At 41.0% G+C, this 15,150-nt stretch overlaps 1 protein-coding gene across 2 annotated transcripts in view; it reads right to left on the bottom strand.

The window, feature by feature from the left end:
* The window catches only part of LOC125886087 (protein sidekick-1-like), a 270,398-nt gene that overhangs the window by 12,649 nt on the left and 242,599 nt on the right, over positions 1-15,150 (bottom strand). For both annotated transcript variants that reach the window (XM_049572031.1, XM_049572032.1), the window contains exons 31-37: positions 13,482-13,683; positions 8,755-8,858; positions 8,537-8,607; positions 7,597-7,735; positions 5,378-5,434; positions 5,086-5,187; positions 2,577-2,692 (exon numbers count right to left, since the gene is read on the bottom strand). In XM_049572031.1, the coding sequence (XP_049427988.1) occupies positions 2,577-2,692; positions 5,086-5,187; positions 5,378-5,434; positions 7,597-7,735; positions 8,537-8,607; positions 8,755-8,858; positions 13,482-13,683 (791 nt within the window). The remainder of the gene's footprint in view (positions 1-2,576; positions 2,693-5,085; positions 5,188-5,377; positions 5,435-7,596; positions 7,736-8,536; positions 8,608-8,754; positions 8,859-13,481; positions 13,684-15,150) is intronic.

The following is a 15,150-nucleotide window of genomic DNA, read 5'->3' as shown; positions in this document are numbered from 1 at the left end:
ATGTGTGGCTGCTTCATGTGTGTCTGAGCAGAGTGCACGCGCGTTGTGCACCTGCCTAGAGATGCAAATTACTAACTTGTTTAACAGCAGAATACTGTGCCGTTGACTTTAGACCAGGTTTTTGTTGGTCACTGGCGCATTTGCTTTTTACGTCATCTAACTAGCAATGCACCATGACTGCGCCTGACCACTCCTCATTTTTAGACCAACACACCCAGACAAGTGCAAGTTCATTTGCTAGTTAGACGACGAGGGCGCAGGGCGTGAAAATGACAACTGTGCCTGCATCTAAATAGCAATGACACTTCCGACATGGATTATCTAAATAGGGCCCACAGTCTTTGACCCCATGGGAGCTGCAGACCAGATTTTCCAATGACGTGACGTGATATGACATCATAACTTCAAAACTTTAACCTTTAATTTAACCTCCTTGATATGACTGTGGTGCAGAGTGTGGCTCTGACAATGGCAACTCCCACCAATTATCCAATGTGAACTGCTCGCCTGCTGTAGGTTGACTTTATATTTTTGTGTTGGTCTTTGCTCTTTTTGACGCTGATGAAGACACAGTGGCTGTGAAACATTAGTCTGTTTGCACTTTTAAACGCTGTTAACTGATCAGTACACTCTGGTCCTGTCTTCTTTCTCAGAATGCAACAGATCAGTGTTAACACTTTCTTTTTCTTCTGTTACTGTATACTGTCCACTATGAAACATAATTAACATGGCTTCAGTGTGTACTGACAAGACAGCACACACACTGATCTTAACCGATACCTCATATTTAGCAGGCCAGGGATGTTTAAAATGGTTTTAGTATTCAGATGTGTGGCAGCAACTGAAGGGAAGTGATTTATTTTAGTAATTCAAATAAATCAATGTTGTTTTTTGTATGCATTTTACCTGCTACACATATCCAACAGTATTTTTCCAAATCTGTTTCTGTGCAGTTTGATTTATAAAGTGAAACAGAAGCCAAAAGCTACTTTTTGTAAAGGAGAGTCTATTTTGTTATTATTTCTAACAGAAGGCACTACAAAGCACCATAAGCTATATTTACAGCTTCCAAACTTGGAAGTAGCAGCTTATGAGTAGCACTTGAGGGCAGCATTATACCATCTCTGTCCTTCCACATGCTCTCATAGTAATGAGATACAGAATAACTCATCCATATATACTCAATTCAAAATCAAAATGTATTACCTTCTGCACAAAAGTGGTATTTCCATTTAGGCGACATTCCTCGTGATATTTTATTCTAATGGTTTGGTAAAAAGTCCAGGCCATTTTGTAAACCACTCTCCTGTTGTGTAGAGGATCTATTTTGGTATTTGGTAAGAGCGTGAGACAATCAAGATTAGCCTTTAAAAAAAACCCAACAATTCGAAGCTGTCATGAATGAACATGATTATGATGTGATTTGATGAGATCCTTAAATGGATTTTCCTCTACCTCTTTTGTTAGAGAGTTGATTTTGGATCTTAAGTCTTGATGAAAAACAGCGGCTCGATGTTTGCTTTGCAAAGGAGGAAACACTTCATCATTTTCAGGTTTTTGTTTGAATGCGTAGCACTGCTATTAGAAATAACTGACCTATTTTGGCAGGAATAGCATGATGGATTATCTTGATGAAGTATGAAGAAAAAAAAATATCTTCATACTCCGAGGGAATTCTGCAGTTTCGGAGGGCTTCACTCAAAATATGAATGACTCATTTAGACAAGTCTGCCCACACATTTGATAGTGTGCAACCTGGTGTGTGTGAGTAATTCCGCTAGGATAGTTTGGTATTACCTGTAACCCATCATGTTCAGTGTGTTTAACAAGCCCTCTGGAGCATTTCAGTAAACGTCAACTGTCGAAAAATACACTTGCAATGAAGTTTACCTTCAGCCCTACCTGCCGTCTGCTCTGCTCATCTAACAGAGTAGGAGTGTTAACAGAAGTCAGAACCTATAAATTCATTAAACATTCTTTCTTTGCTCTATTTCTCTCGTCTTAATCCCGTTAACCCCCTCTGCCTCACACTCCCCTCCCTGTGTGCATCCGTCTCTGGTAGTTTAAACGTATTCCCTCGATCCTCTCCTCTAATCAGGATTCTACCGGGATCACTTGCTCATCTCATTCCTTCACTCTGCAAATATTACATTCCCTTCTTTCTTTCTCTGTTCCCCCCTCTGCTCCGGCAGAAATCAATGTGTCTAAAGCAGGACAGATAACCTTGTGTTTGAAGTACTAAGAGCGAGGGGGTGGGACAGGGGAGTTGAGGGGGAGAGACAGGCAGAGGAGTGATATTGAAACCATTAAAGGATATTCAGATTCTTCCTCTAACTTAATTCTCTCTCTTCCTCTACAGGACACTTGAAGGTGCAGCAGAGCAAAACCCCTCCAAGACAAGAGGAGAGACATTTAAAATGCAGACAGAAACAGTGCAGTGTGCTTCCTCTACCACACGGACACTCATAGTATAAGTACTTGTATGTGTGTATGCGTGTTTGGGTCTTTTTCTGTCGTGTGTCTTGTGTGTATTTCCCCCAAGGAAATCTTTGTGTGTATGTTTTTCTGGTTGTCACCTTGTATCCTTGGATGAGTCCATTCTGGGTCTCGAGGGGGGGGGTGTCCCAGGTCACTTCCAGGATGGAGGGAGACACGGCAGACACTCTAATAGACTGAGGGGCCACCGATGGAGCTGCAGAAGATGAGGTGTTTTGTTAGACAGTTACTAGATGTGTGTGTGTGTGTGTGTGTGTGTGCAGCTGGGTGTTAGAGTGGGAAGTAGGAGAGATATGTTCTACCCTTCCAATTAGGATGGGCCTAAGGCAGTACCTTGTTACTCCACTATACCACACATATGCATGAACACTCAGCAGTGTGCACCTGAGGCTAAAGAAAAGGCCATATCACCCCGTTTCATCATCCCCCTCCAGCCTTTTTCTGCCTCCCCCTGCTTATCCTCACCTCTCACTCATCTGCATGTGATATGTATGGCCTACACGCACAAACTACATACACCCCTTGAATAGGAATGCAGTTTTGGTCTGAAGGAGGGTGTGTAAGACTGTGAGGGAAATCGCAAAAACTTGGAGGTGTTTCTATCATAATGTGCAAATGTGTTCACCCACACTCGTTTGTGTGTCTCTCTGCATGCCTTGGAGTAGTGTGTGTGTGTGTGTGTGTGTGTGTGTGTGTGTGTGCTTATAAGTGTGTGAGAGTGATGTATTTGCACTCCTGTCTGTGTAATGGATCCATGGTTTGAATCTAGTTAAAGTTAAACAGGGGTTGGACCGCCATCACTAGAAAATAGATGACTTTGTGGAGCTCTTGACGACATTCAGATGTGTCCAGATGTATGCGCACTCACACTTAACGTGCACACCCTCAGACACAGAAACAAGGCATGCCACTCGAGGGGCAATGAGACCAAAGCAGGAAGCGTGGACAGGGCAAAGCAAGAAAGAGGAAAGGAGGAGAGAGCCACGGAGAGGACAGGAGTGACTAAGCAGACAAAACAGAGACAGGAATTATCAAACACCCCAACTCAAGGTCCTTTAATAGCATCTTCCACACATATCACAGAGTCCTCAAAAGCAGATGATGTGCTACAGATGAAACTGTGACAGCTACTGAGCTTGTATGTGAACATATCCTTCTCCATAACAACTGAGCAAATTCCATCTGCTGATGAAACCATTAAAGCTCTGGAAAAAGGGAGAACATTAAAGAGGAACACCACCTAAAATAAGATTTCCAATGTTATTTCTTTGGCCTAGGAAAGTTCAATCAATATTTGTGAACATTACCTAGACTCTCTCTAAGTCCTTGTGATGTCATAGGGTATAAAGTCTGGAGCCGCTCCATAGACACTGATTTTGTGGACCCACTGAATGTTTTCTTTTTTATACCCAAATGAGCTTTAACCTATCGTAATGTTCTCGGTTCTGAAACAGAAAATGTACCCATATACTTGGATCATTCCCCTGAGTGCTCTCACTGTCATCTCGAACATCTTTCACGAATCATTGTCACTGGAGCAGCTGTACCTTATATAATATGACATCACACATTTGAGTTTTAACACTCAAGCTTTTGGATTTGGAAGAGTTGTTAATGTTTGCTAATATTCTAGGACCATCTTAGACCACAGGAATAACATGTATGAATTTTGAAAAAGGGCATAGTCCCCTTGGTCCCCACATTTCCACTGTGTGGTATGACACAGCATGGCTCTACTCAACTTATTCCTTTCACGTTTTCCATTATAAAAAGTTTTGGTAGCACCTGGTACTTTTTTGGTACCATTTCATTTGAGGTTCTAAGCAAGCTGAGCCGGTACCAGAGAGTGGAGTTAAAACACTGTAGACCACCAACTGGTCAGAGACAATTGTCACATAAGACAACTGCAAAAACCCGTCATTTTTTACCAGCCAAGCTACCATCAATAGCAACTGAATTTTTAAATTTTACATCATCCAGGTTTTAAAACATTGCAGCTAGTAAAAGTCTGCCATATGGTATACTGTACAGTTGACAAAGTGCTTTTGTTCAGGTGCCGATGAAAGGAGTCAGTGAGTGTCATGTTAAAGATTATGCCTGTGGCGTCGTTATGGTGATCAGCTGAGTATCTCGCCTGCATTAAGGTGGTACTATCTTCAGAGGAAAGGACCTGGTACCACAAGTGAACTGAGTATTGTTGAGCTAAATCATGCAGTGAAAATGCTGCACCAGTGGATGTTGAGATGGGATTGATCTGTTCAACTATTTCCAAGGTCAAGAATGTGCTTTCATGCTTAAACAATGATATCTTTTGGAGTAAGTATGATTTAAAAGAAGAAGAAGGCTCTTTGTGACCCGCTTTAACTGATATAAGAAGAGCAATGATCTAAAATTCCTTTGTGTACCCAAAATGCAACCTTCTAACAACGCACTACATGTTGAATACAGGGGAGAGAAGAAGCTTGACAATCAACAATAAAACAGCTTTTCTGTTGTGGTATCCTACAAGAATAAACAATCATAAACAAGATGTGTAGATAACACATGAAACTGTCACCAGTCCAACAGCTTGCTTCTGTTTCAACCTACCTGCCTCTCCAACAGACACCTCGACTGGAGTGGAGGGTGGGCTCTCTCCAATGATATTGTAGCTTGTCATAACAATCTGGTAGCGTTTGAACTTCTTTAGTTCTACAAAGAAACAAAGATACTTACATTCATACAACATGTATGCAAAGTGAATATGTTAGCTGTCATTGCAACTTGTTCTTCTCATTCTAGAAGCTGGTTGTTTATCAAGGTAACTAAAATAACTAAAATTAAATCTAACATATAAAAATCCTGGGAGATTTACCTCCCAGTTCCATCCTAAATTACTTACGTGTCAACTCAAACTCCGTTAGTGAGGCACTGCTGACTGTCTTGAAGGTGCTCTTGGCTTGGGAAGAGTGAGAGAAAGATGGAGGGAGGTGTTTCAAGTTCAATAAATTGTGAAATCATAATAAAATATTCAATAAAACCGTGTTTAAGAGGAACACATTGGAAAGCATTATGCAATATTCTTGTCAGACTCAAGAGCACATACTTAATCTACTACATGTATAAAGCCCTTCAGGCTGTACAGTAAATAATAATATTTAATTATTCCAGAGATAAAGTGCAATATGGGTGGCCTCATAAGAAAATAACAGTCCAGTGAAGGCCGTCTGCTTATTCTCTCACCACGGCCACACAGTTCTTGCGCCTTGGTACCTGCTCTGATGTGAATACATTATCTTCTTTTAGCCCTCTGAATGACTGAATCTTTTCACAATGACTCAAAAATGAGTTCGATGGAAAATGACGGCCTTGTGCTGCAGCATGAACAATTAAATTTTTTATTAAACAAGTATAATTGTCAGGTTATAAGCCTATATTATATATAATAGTCAATGTACTTAAATTATTTAAAGTAATTCATTCCTATTTATGACTAGCACACCCACTGTGTAGTATTTCAGCATAGTGGGAAATCTGGTCCTGGACACTTTCAGAGTTTAGACTAACGTTAATAGTTCTGTTTGTCTTTTCATTGGATTTGGAGATGTTAGATCTCTTATTATGAAGTAAAACAAAGAGTGAAATTAAGCATGTAAGATGGGTGCAACCAAACAGGGTTATGATAGAGTGAAATAATAGTCTGATTTTCCATTTTTTTCTCATCAATGTTAGAAGAGGACCAGAAGGATCCCACTCTACACTGTAATACACTAACATGCTGTTAGGTATCTACATGGATCGTCACCTAATGATGATTTTTTTGCCTGGGACATGCAGCCTTAGCCCTGCTTTTTAGAGAAACATCATGCATGTAGCCACCAAAAGCATATTTAAGACCTTTTTACAGTGTTGTGATAAAACAAGTCAGCTGAAAACATTAAAAGTCAACTGCAGAATGAGCTTTTAACCAACCCGCGGAGAAAGCTTAATTAGCTAGCTAGCTACAGCTGATGAAATCTTCTAGTGATTTGTCATTTCAGCTATAAACAAGAGCCTTGCTTTTCTCTGCCTCTGTCTGCAAACAAGAACCAATAGTTCCATAAAATTACTGAGAACTTGAATTCACAAAAATGACGCTCATCACTGTAAACTGCATACGTGCAGGGCGAAGACAAAGTGTGACAGGCATAGCACCAGTAACTAAGTGGAAGTGAGGCTTAGTGAACAGTAACATTAGTATGAGTTATAGGGGTACAACAGTATGAGATTTTCACGGTTCAATATCCATCTCAGAAAACATCACAGATTCAACATATACAGTATAAACTATTATAATCATAATAAACAGAATTATTAACCTGATAAAAATGGTATGTAACCATAAGGTTATATTACTAAAGCATGTTAGTTTACATGATAGCAGCACTATAGCATGTTAACTGAACTGTGAAATGAAAATAGCATCAGCTGTGAGCTTTTAAAATAATGTACTATTAAAATTAACAATTAAAATCTACTGTAGGTGTGTGACAGCACAGACTGCTGGTGTCTGTAGCTTTAACTCGCACACTCACTTGTGTCAGCCCTCTTAGCTGGGAAAGTTTGAGTGTGTTTCTTTATGGGGTCAGATTGAGGTCAGAGTGTGTGTTTATAAGTCAGAGGTTACCGAATGAACAGCCAACACAGATGCAGCCTGGAGCCTGGATGTGGAAAATGATTTCGATGGCGCGTTTTATTAGCGATGTTTAAAAGTTCATACTTTTTTTCGTTAGGGATTAAAGTTTAAATGTACTTTGATCTGCACAGAGGGATGGTGTTCTTGAAGAGTTTTTGGGGAATCCAAAGTAATCCAGTGCTGCTGGTTTTAATTTCTTTTCGGCGGGGGATGGAGATAGGTGATATAAGCCTCGCCTCTCTCTGACATTTTCTCTGCAGCATGTGTGTGTGGCGCAAGATGTCTGACAGGCAGTTGAGGCAGACAGAGATACGCAGGTGAGATTCTCTGTCCATTTCTTTTTTTTTTCTAATACCATAGATACAGTATGATAAGCATCAATTTTTATACAATGTTACACTGTGAAACTGGTATACCGCTGCAACCGTAGTATCAGTACTACTCACTTGTAATGAGGGCACTTGTGGTGTTGTTTTTGGTTGCCTGGACTTCTGCTTCAGCGAGAGTGGAGGTGTTAACTGGGAGCTCTCTATAATACAGCCGGTATCCGGTCAACACCCCATTGACAGTGTCGTCACCGGGACGCTGAAAACATGCAAAGAAGCACACACACAGGCACACGTACAGAAGCATTAGTGCTCAATTTCTCAAAAGAAAGCCTGTGCTCATTTTCATTTTCTTGGTGTAGTGAAGTGAGTGACAGGACACTGGCAGGCTGGCAGAGCAGTATTTTATCAGCAGAGTCCACTTTAAAGGACCGGTGGATTGGGCCGGCTGTAACCCGCACAGACAAAGTGATGCTTCAGTGGGTTTGGCACTCTTGTAAAGGATGATGAAATTGCTGGTGGCTTTGTTTTTCATTGTCTCCTTCTGCTTTGACATAAGGCTAGAAGGAGTGAGAGAAGACACTTCCAAACACAAGAGGAAGAGTGACAAGTAGTGAAGTAGCCAGGCAGTATTTACTGTCTATTCACATGTCACGGCTGCTCTAAAACCACCTCTGTTTTTCCATAACTCCTCTTTCTCTCCTCTGGTGTTGGACATTGCTGATGTTTGCTTCTCTTGCCCTCTAACATTCTCTCCTGCTGGTATATCCTCATTAAGAGTGTGAACATTTTTCTCCCCCAGCCAGGACGGTCTGTCCCTCCGTCTGTCCGACCCTCCCACTCAACATCTTTCCAATCTGTCTGTGCTGCCCTCTGACCTTTTCTGGTTCAATAAATAATGATAATTGTATCCACACACAACAGCATGAAACACACGTACAAACACGGCATACAGCAAGTCTGCAGAGGTTTTCCAAATATAGGTGATTAACCTGCACTCAAAGTTTCGTTGTGTGGGTCTCTGTGTGTGTATACTGTGTGTGCATCTTTCTGTAGGTACCTTCCACTGCACCAGGACTGAGGTAGTGGTTGTGGGTTTCACTGCGAGGATCACTGGAGGCTCGTCAGGCACTGAAGAGAAAACACACAGAAAGACAGTGAGGGAGAAAAAGTCATGCAGGCAGTCATGCTGCTACAGTCTCTCTCTATTGTTTTCAAGTCCACATATCCCCTAGTCTTCCTTTATTTCGTTCCTCCCCAGTGCTCCCAGTCTCTCACCATCCTGCAGAGTTGTTACAGCCTCCGTCTCTTTGCTGAGGACACTGTCTCCTACATCGTTGGTGGCCAGCATCCGAAACTTGTATGATGTAAAGGGCTTTAATCTATAGACAAAAACACAAACAAATACACATGAACGGATGGATGCAAAAAAGCAACTAAAGCTACTAAATATCCCATTTATTCACATGCTATTGATTTCAGCTGGACACCTCTTTCTTTTTCTTAAATATCTGTTTATTTTTTTGTCTGTGAGCACAAGAGGTCCTGATAAAAAGCCAATAAAACTCCACCATTACCATTACACTCATAATTTTGTGCAAGGGACTTTTGTATGACTACTGAACTGCACCAGAGTTCGTTTTTCATCAGACCGAGACCACGTCTTCAAGAAGGTCTCGGCCTGGTTGTTTTGGTGCACACTTGAGTGCGATTGCTGTGTTCACACCTGCCCAAACGTACCGCGCTTAGGGGGCAAACAAACCTGAGTTTGATTAAACCAAACCAAACAGGGCAGATGTGAAAGCACCCTCAGTGTGGACGCTCCTCAGAACCAGCTGTGCCTTAAAAGCATCACAGTCAGCCAAAACTTTTCTCAGTACTCATAATTAATTTTCACTCATTGCAGTGGATGCACCAATTGCTTTTCATTTTACTTGAAAGTTGTACTATGGGGGTGAGCATTACACTTCAGTGCCGCCTATTATCATTGTACCGGTACTTAATTATTTCACAGTTTATATTTGGACTGTCTAATTAGCTCATCAGTGGTCTGTAAAGAGCTTTGAATGGCGGTTAACTATGAGAGGTGCTAGATAAATAAAGTTTGATTTGATAAATACAATAATCAAGGTGAGGCAGCTGTATACTTAGGAAAACAGTAAATGAGTTCATACAGCAGGTAATTTACAAGAATTACAACAATGCCAAAGCTGTAAAGCTATTTAAAAACAAACAGATTTTTGTTTTCACTCAAGGTTTCTCACTAGCTCTCTCTCCTTTATCTATGAGATGTTTGTTAAGACGTCTATTGCTGATTTTTTTTTTTTTCATCAGCTTGTGGTTTTCTTCTTCTCTTACCACAAAAATGTTCAATGCAAGATACAAATAAAACAAACCGCTCATTGAAACATTACTCTACAGCACCACAAGTTGTCAAAAACTCCACTGGGTATCTTTAACTCTTCAGAAATATCTTCATCCAAACCCACCCCCCTTCTCACAGACATATTTTTGCTCTTTCAGTGGCAACTGAAGAGCTGACAAGGACTTAAATAATAATCATTTTACACCCTTTCTAATTGTCTCCCCTGCCAAAGTATTTTACTGTCATACTACCACAACATCTTATCTGCATTTCTCCTCTGTGCAAGGTGAATGCATTAATGAGCGCGGAATAACAATTTGCATCAGTCATTTTGAAAACACTTTACTCTAGAGCCACTTACAATCAGCTGAATGAACAGGAACCCATTGTTAGCTGAACAAGTCTATGGCGCCTTACAGCATGCTAATAGTTTAAATGTATACCCTCTTCTGCACACCGTGGGGAACTGATTAAATTTTAAAAATGACAGTCGGTGATGAAAAAGCAATTTACCCTATTTTTGTATTGTTCACATCTAATTATTAAGAAGAGCTAACAGGAGCGATTTAATCAATAAATTAATAAAATAAATATGAATTAAGATAAATTGTAACAGGAAGTATCTCCATCCCTCATCACTGTGCACACAATTACCTACAGAGTCCTTCTCTAGACTTTATTTAAACAGTTCCTAGGAGGAGAGGGTTATAAGGCCAAAATCTTCTATCATGGTTCTGGATATGTAATTTTATATCAGGTTAACTACCACTAACTGTTGTGTAAATTCAATTACATTTGATTGCATTTTTTTCTTTTCTTCCATACAAACAAACTAAAAAAGTGCTTCACCTGAGACAATACTTGAGTTAAAAACAAAAGATCCATCACAGTAAAAACTAAAATTCTGTCGATATGGAAGCTTTAGGGTTCCTGAGAACAGTTATTTTAAGTGTTACAGCTTCACTGTCCTCCTCCATGTCTGTCTAAATCAGGTTACCTAGCAAGGCAGCTGCATAAGTAAGGTCAAGAGATCACATGAGAATCACAAAATCCAGCCTTGATTTTCTACATAGCCTAAGTTTGATAGCTTCCACGATAGACACAGTATTGCCAAATCTCTACTGGTGGACACATTTCCACTGTTGCACAGCATATACCATCATATCGCCCCACCCTGGTTCCAAGCAGACTACAGACGACCAGTTGGAAATTCAGCAGGCGACAGGAGAACTGCTCAAGTGCCCTCTTGTAAAATAATGAGCCAGGCCCAATAAGGGACAAGCAAAGGCCCTATGGGGTTGTGGGTATCGTAGGAATAAGAGATCAAAGGCACCAAGCTCAAAGAGGGTGGGGTACCGACAGCACTGGGACGATGGTAAGGACAGTGTTTGAAAGTGTGTGTGTGTGTATACTGTACGTGTGTGTGTCTATGTTTGCATCAGCCTGGGGACTTCGATGTTTTGGTTCCAAAGATGTCTCGGTGGAAAACAACAATTAAGGTTGGATAACAAGTAACTATGAGTGTGAGCGTGTGGAGATGTAAGCTAATTCCTCCATCCGGCGCTGTAATGAGAGCATTCAGTGATAGAATGAGCCCGAAAATGGCATCAAAACAACAACAGCAGCACCACCATCATGGCAGATCGACTCTCCCTGAGGCAGGTTGAAACAGGCTGATGCAGACACACTGAAAGCGTGCTCTTCAGCATCTCAAATAGCTTTGTGAAGGCTTGCGAAGGAGCGTACACAAACAGTCACGCAGCAGTAGACACACGGACACATGATACACAACTAAAGCCTCATCATAGCTCTGCTACTTAGGGTTTCAGGGAAGTTGGAGTAGCCGTTGAGTATGACCACTATCACCTGCTGCCATAATGACAGTCTCACCAGGGAGAAGAGGATGGAGGGATAGAGAGAGAGGGGTGGAAAAGGAAAACATGGAGCTCTCCTCCTGAGAATTAGTGGAAGTGAACAAAGGAAATGCCTTGTGATTTCTGAAAGAACTAGCTGTTGATGGATGGATGGATGGAGGGAGGGAAGGAGCTGGTGACAGAAGAGGAATGACAGAAGAAAAGGCAAAAACAGCTGGAGAGAGAGAGAGAGAGAGAGACAGACAGAGAGAGAGACTATGGACAAACGGCACACACAAACTTGAAAGCACAAAGACAGAGTGAGGGGAAAAAAAGGTATTAAGAGAAAAAGACAAAGAGCACTTCCTGCTGTGCCTGTGTGATTAGGTGACTGAGATTCTCCACGTTTCTGCAGTGATTATGATTACTCTGCTCTCCCTGGTGGTGTTTTTTGTGGTTTATCTATTTTTTTTTTTTTTTTTGCTTCACAAACCTTTTCGGCACTTCATGTGCTAAATAAATAAAGCTTTGAAAATTCACAGCATCCCCCCTCTCTCTGTCCACTTTTCTCCCCAATGATGCATAAACATGACAAGATTTTTTAACAACTGCTTTAACTAATTCAAGTCCAACATGTCATGCTAAGCAAAATCTCCACGTGATGCCTCTGTAATGAAAGAAAAAAACAGTAATGTGGAATTTCTATTTCTGTTTTCTTCATGGATGCTTGAGATGGCCTAATTGACTATTAGGTAACCCCCACCCCTCCTTAGATACTTGCACTGCACATATGCCTTTTGTAAAGATCACAGTGGCAGCTTTACCACTTCCTTGTTGTTACTGAAACAGTGAGTCCTTCACTTCAGACAGCAGTAGGCAACTGATGACCATCGATTTCAATGCAGTGTGTAGGATTTAGGCGGATATATTGTCAGAAAGGGAATATAATATTCATAGCTGTGTTTTCATCAGTGTATAAACACCTGAAACTAAGAATGGTTGTGCTTTCATTACCTCAGGATGAGCTGTTTACATCTACATACAGAGCGTGTCCTCTTTCATGGAGTCTACCATGGTGTTCCATAGTTGCCCAGAATGGACAAATCAAACACTGGCTCTAGATGGATGTGGTGTTTTCGCTTATTTGCACTGGCCACTGTCTGTCCACTGTTTAAAAGACAAATGTAGCTGGAGATTTGATCTGCTGTACATGGCTAGATAAATAAGCTAATGTTAGCTTTATTAGTTGGTTAAAACCAAATTCTTCAGTCATGTAATACTATCTCGAGTAACCTCAGAGGGGTAGCTGGAGTGTAGACTTTTCTAAATCCAGTTAAAGAGCAGAGCAGAGATTCCACACAGCAGGGGACGGCTACATGCTTTTTAAAATGTAACCTGTAACCAACAAACTATGAAAGGCTATGTGGAAGCTTTGCTGGAATTATTACTGTAGGCAGTAAGCTAGTTAGCCAGTACTGCTAACATTTGCAGCTTATGTTAGAGCAGAAACATTATTTAATACATTCCTCAAATTTTTGCTTTTGTGTTTTTGGTTTTGGAAACACTAAAAAAGACACCACCCTCTAAACTCTTGATAAATGAAGTATACAAACTATACAGAGATTGACAAGCTTGCCACATGTGGTTATGGTTGCTAAGCTATGATAAGACAATTACTACACTGTCGCCACACAAGCAGATGTGTGTGTGTGTGTGTGTGTGTGTGTGTGTGTGTGTGTGTGTGTGTGTGTATGTGACTGTACGCTACATAATGTGTACATATGTACCTGTCAACGGTCCAGGTGGTCACGTTGTGCGGGATGTCAGCGGTATGTGTGTTCCAGTCCCCGCTGGGCAGCTCTTTGACCTGCAGAGTAAAGTACCTCAGCGGGGAGGAACCTGAGCCACCCATCACCCAGTGGAGGCGGAGACGGCGAGATTCAACCCCGTCCTGAGGAACAGCCAGCTTCCTGGGTGGCTGGGGACGCTCTGTGGAGGCGGTAGAGAGGAGAAAAGAGGCAGAGGAGAGACGAGAGGGGGAGAAAGGGGGAAGGTAGAAAAAGTGATGTGACAAGGAATTGCAATTTCATTTTAAACATTCATTCATTCATAGATGATGTAATTTAGGAGTTTACCATTGTGTGATTGTGTCACCATGTACCACTATGTACATTCACGTGTGAGTATTTTTGGTCATCTGGGACACACTTTAAAATGAACTTTAGATATACAGTTAGCTCACAGATTTAAGGACAGAGCACCGCACATTACCACATGTCAAGAAGGTGCTGGATGCAAAGCTGAAAATAATAAAAGGGTCAAAACATCTACTGCAAACTTAAACACATTGGTGACGGAGATAAATGCAAACAAAAGTCTCCAGAACAGCTTCAATGCTCCTATTTTAACTGTAGTAGTGATATCATTTGTGTGTGTGTGTGTGTGTGTGTGTGTGTGTACATGTATGTATTACTCATGTTATGGGGACATAAATCTATTTTCACACTCATATTGTGTGGATTTGCCTTCCTTTTAGGGACAAAGCACAAGTCCCTATAACATAAATCATTAAATTTTGGGGTGAAAGTTCAGCTTGGGTCAAGGTTAGAAAAGTAGTGGTTAGGTTTAGACTCCAGGAAATTAATGTAAGTGAATGTAATGTCCTCTGAAGTGATGTAAACACAATTGTGTTTGTGTGTTTGGGGACAGACACCCAAACACAATCACACAATCGTTGACCCGAGTTGAACCTTCGCCCCAAAATTTAATGATATATGTTATAGGCACTCGCACTTTGTCCCCAAAAGGAAGGCAAACATGTAAGTGAATGTAATGTCCTCTGAAGTGATGGAAACACGATTGTGTTTGTGTGTTTGGGGACAGACACTGCAGTGAGAGGACAGGCTAGAGACAACACAGCTTCTCTTCACAGCACAAATGCGTCTCAATTTTATTTAGAGGAAGGAAACATTTTCTAGATGATACTGTGAATTGGTTTCAATTTTAGTCAGACTTTGGATTGATTTATTTTCTAATAGAGGATGCATTGCTACCTGTAATGATCCTTCCTTTCTTCTGCTCTGCTGTCACAGTCATACCAGGATATTTTCTCTGGCTGAAGTCTTAGTCATACACAGCATTACATGTTAAGAGCCAATTAGAGACCCTGCTACATGACCAAACAAATTAGTTTTCTAAAGTAGAAATCTAGCTGGGGAAATCTCATGTACAGCAGAGAGCGGACTGTAACCCGGGTACATATAGGCATGTAAATGTGTTGCCTTTTATACAAACATCTGTACTTAATGTTTCTCCACTCATTAACTTTTTGCTTTCATGTGCCTCCTATCAGTAGCTACACATGATGAAACAAATTGTCACCTGGAAATACTAAGACTATAATGGACCATCCAGCAAATACCTTGTAACACAGGATAAGGACAGCCCACATTTACA

The sequence above is a fragment of the Epinephelus fuscoguttatus genome, linkage group LG3 (genome assembly GCF_011397635.1).
Source record: "Epinephelus fuscoguttatus linkage group LG3, E.fuscoguttatus.final_Chr_v1".
Classification (NCBI taxonomy): domain Eukaryota; kingdom Metazoa; phylum Chordata; class Actinopteri; order Perciformes; family Serranidae; genus Epinephelus; species Epinephelus fuscoguttatus.
The sequence above is the reverse complement of the archived record's forward strand: the minus strand, read 5'-3'. Positions and strand labels throughout refer to the sequence as shown.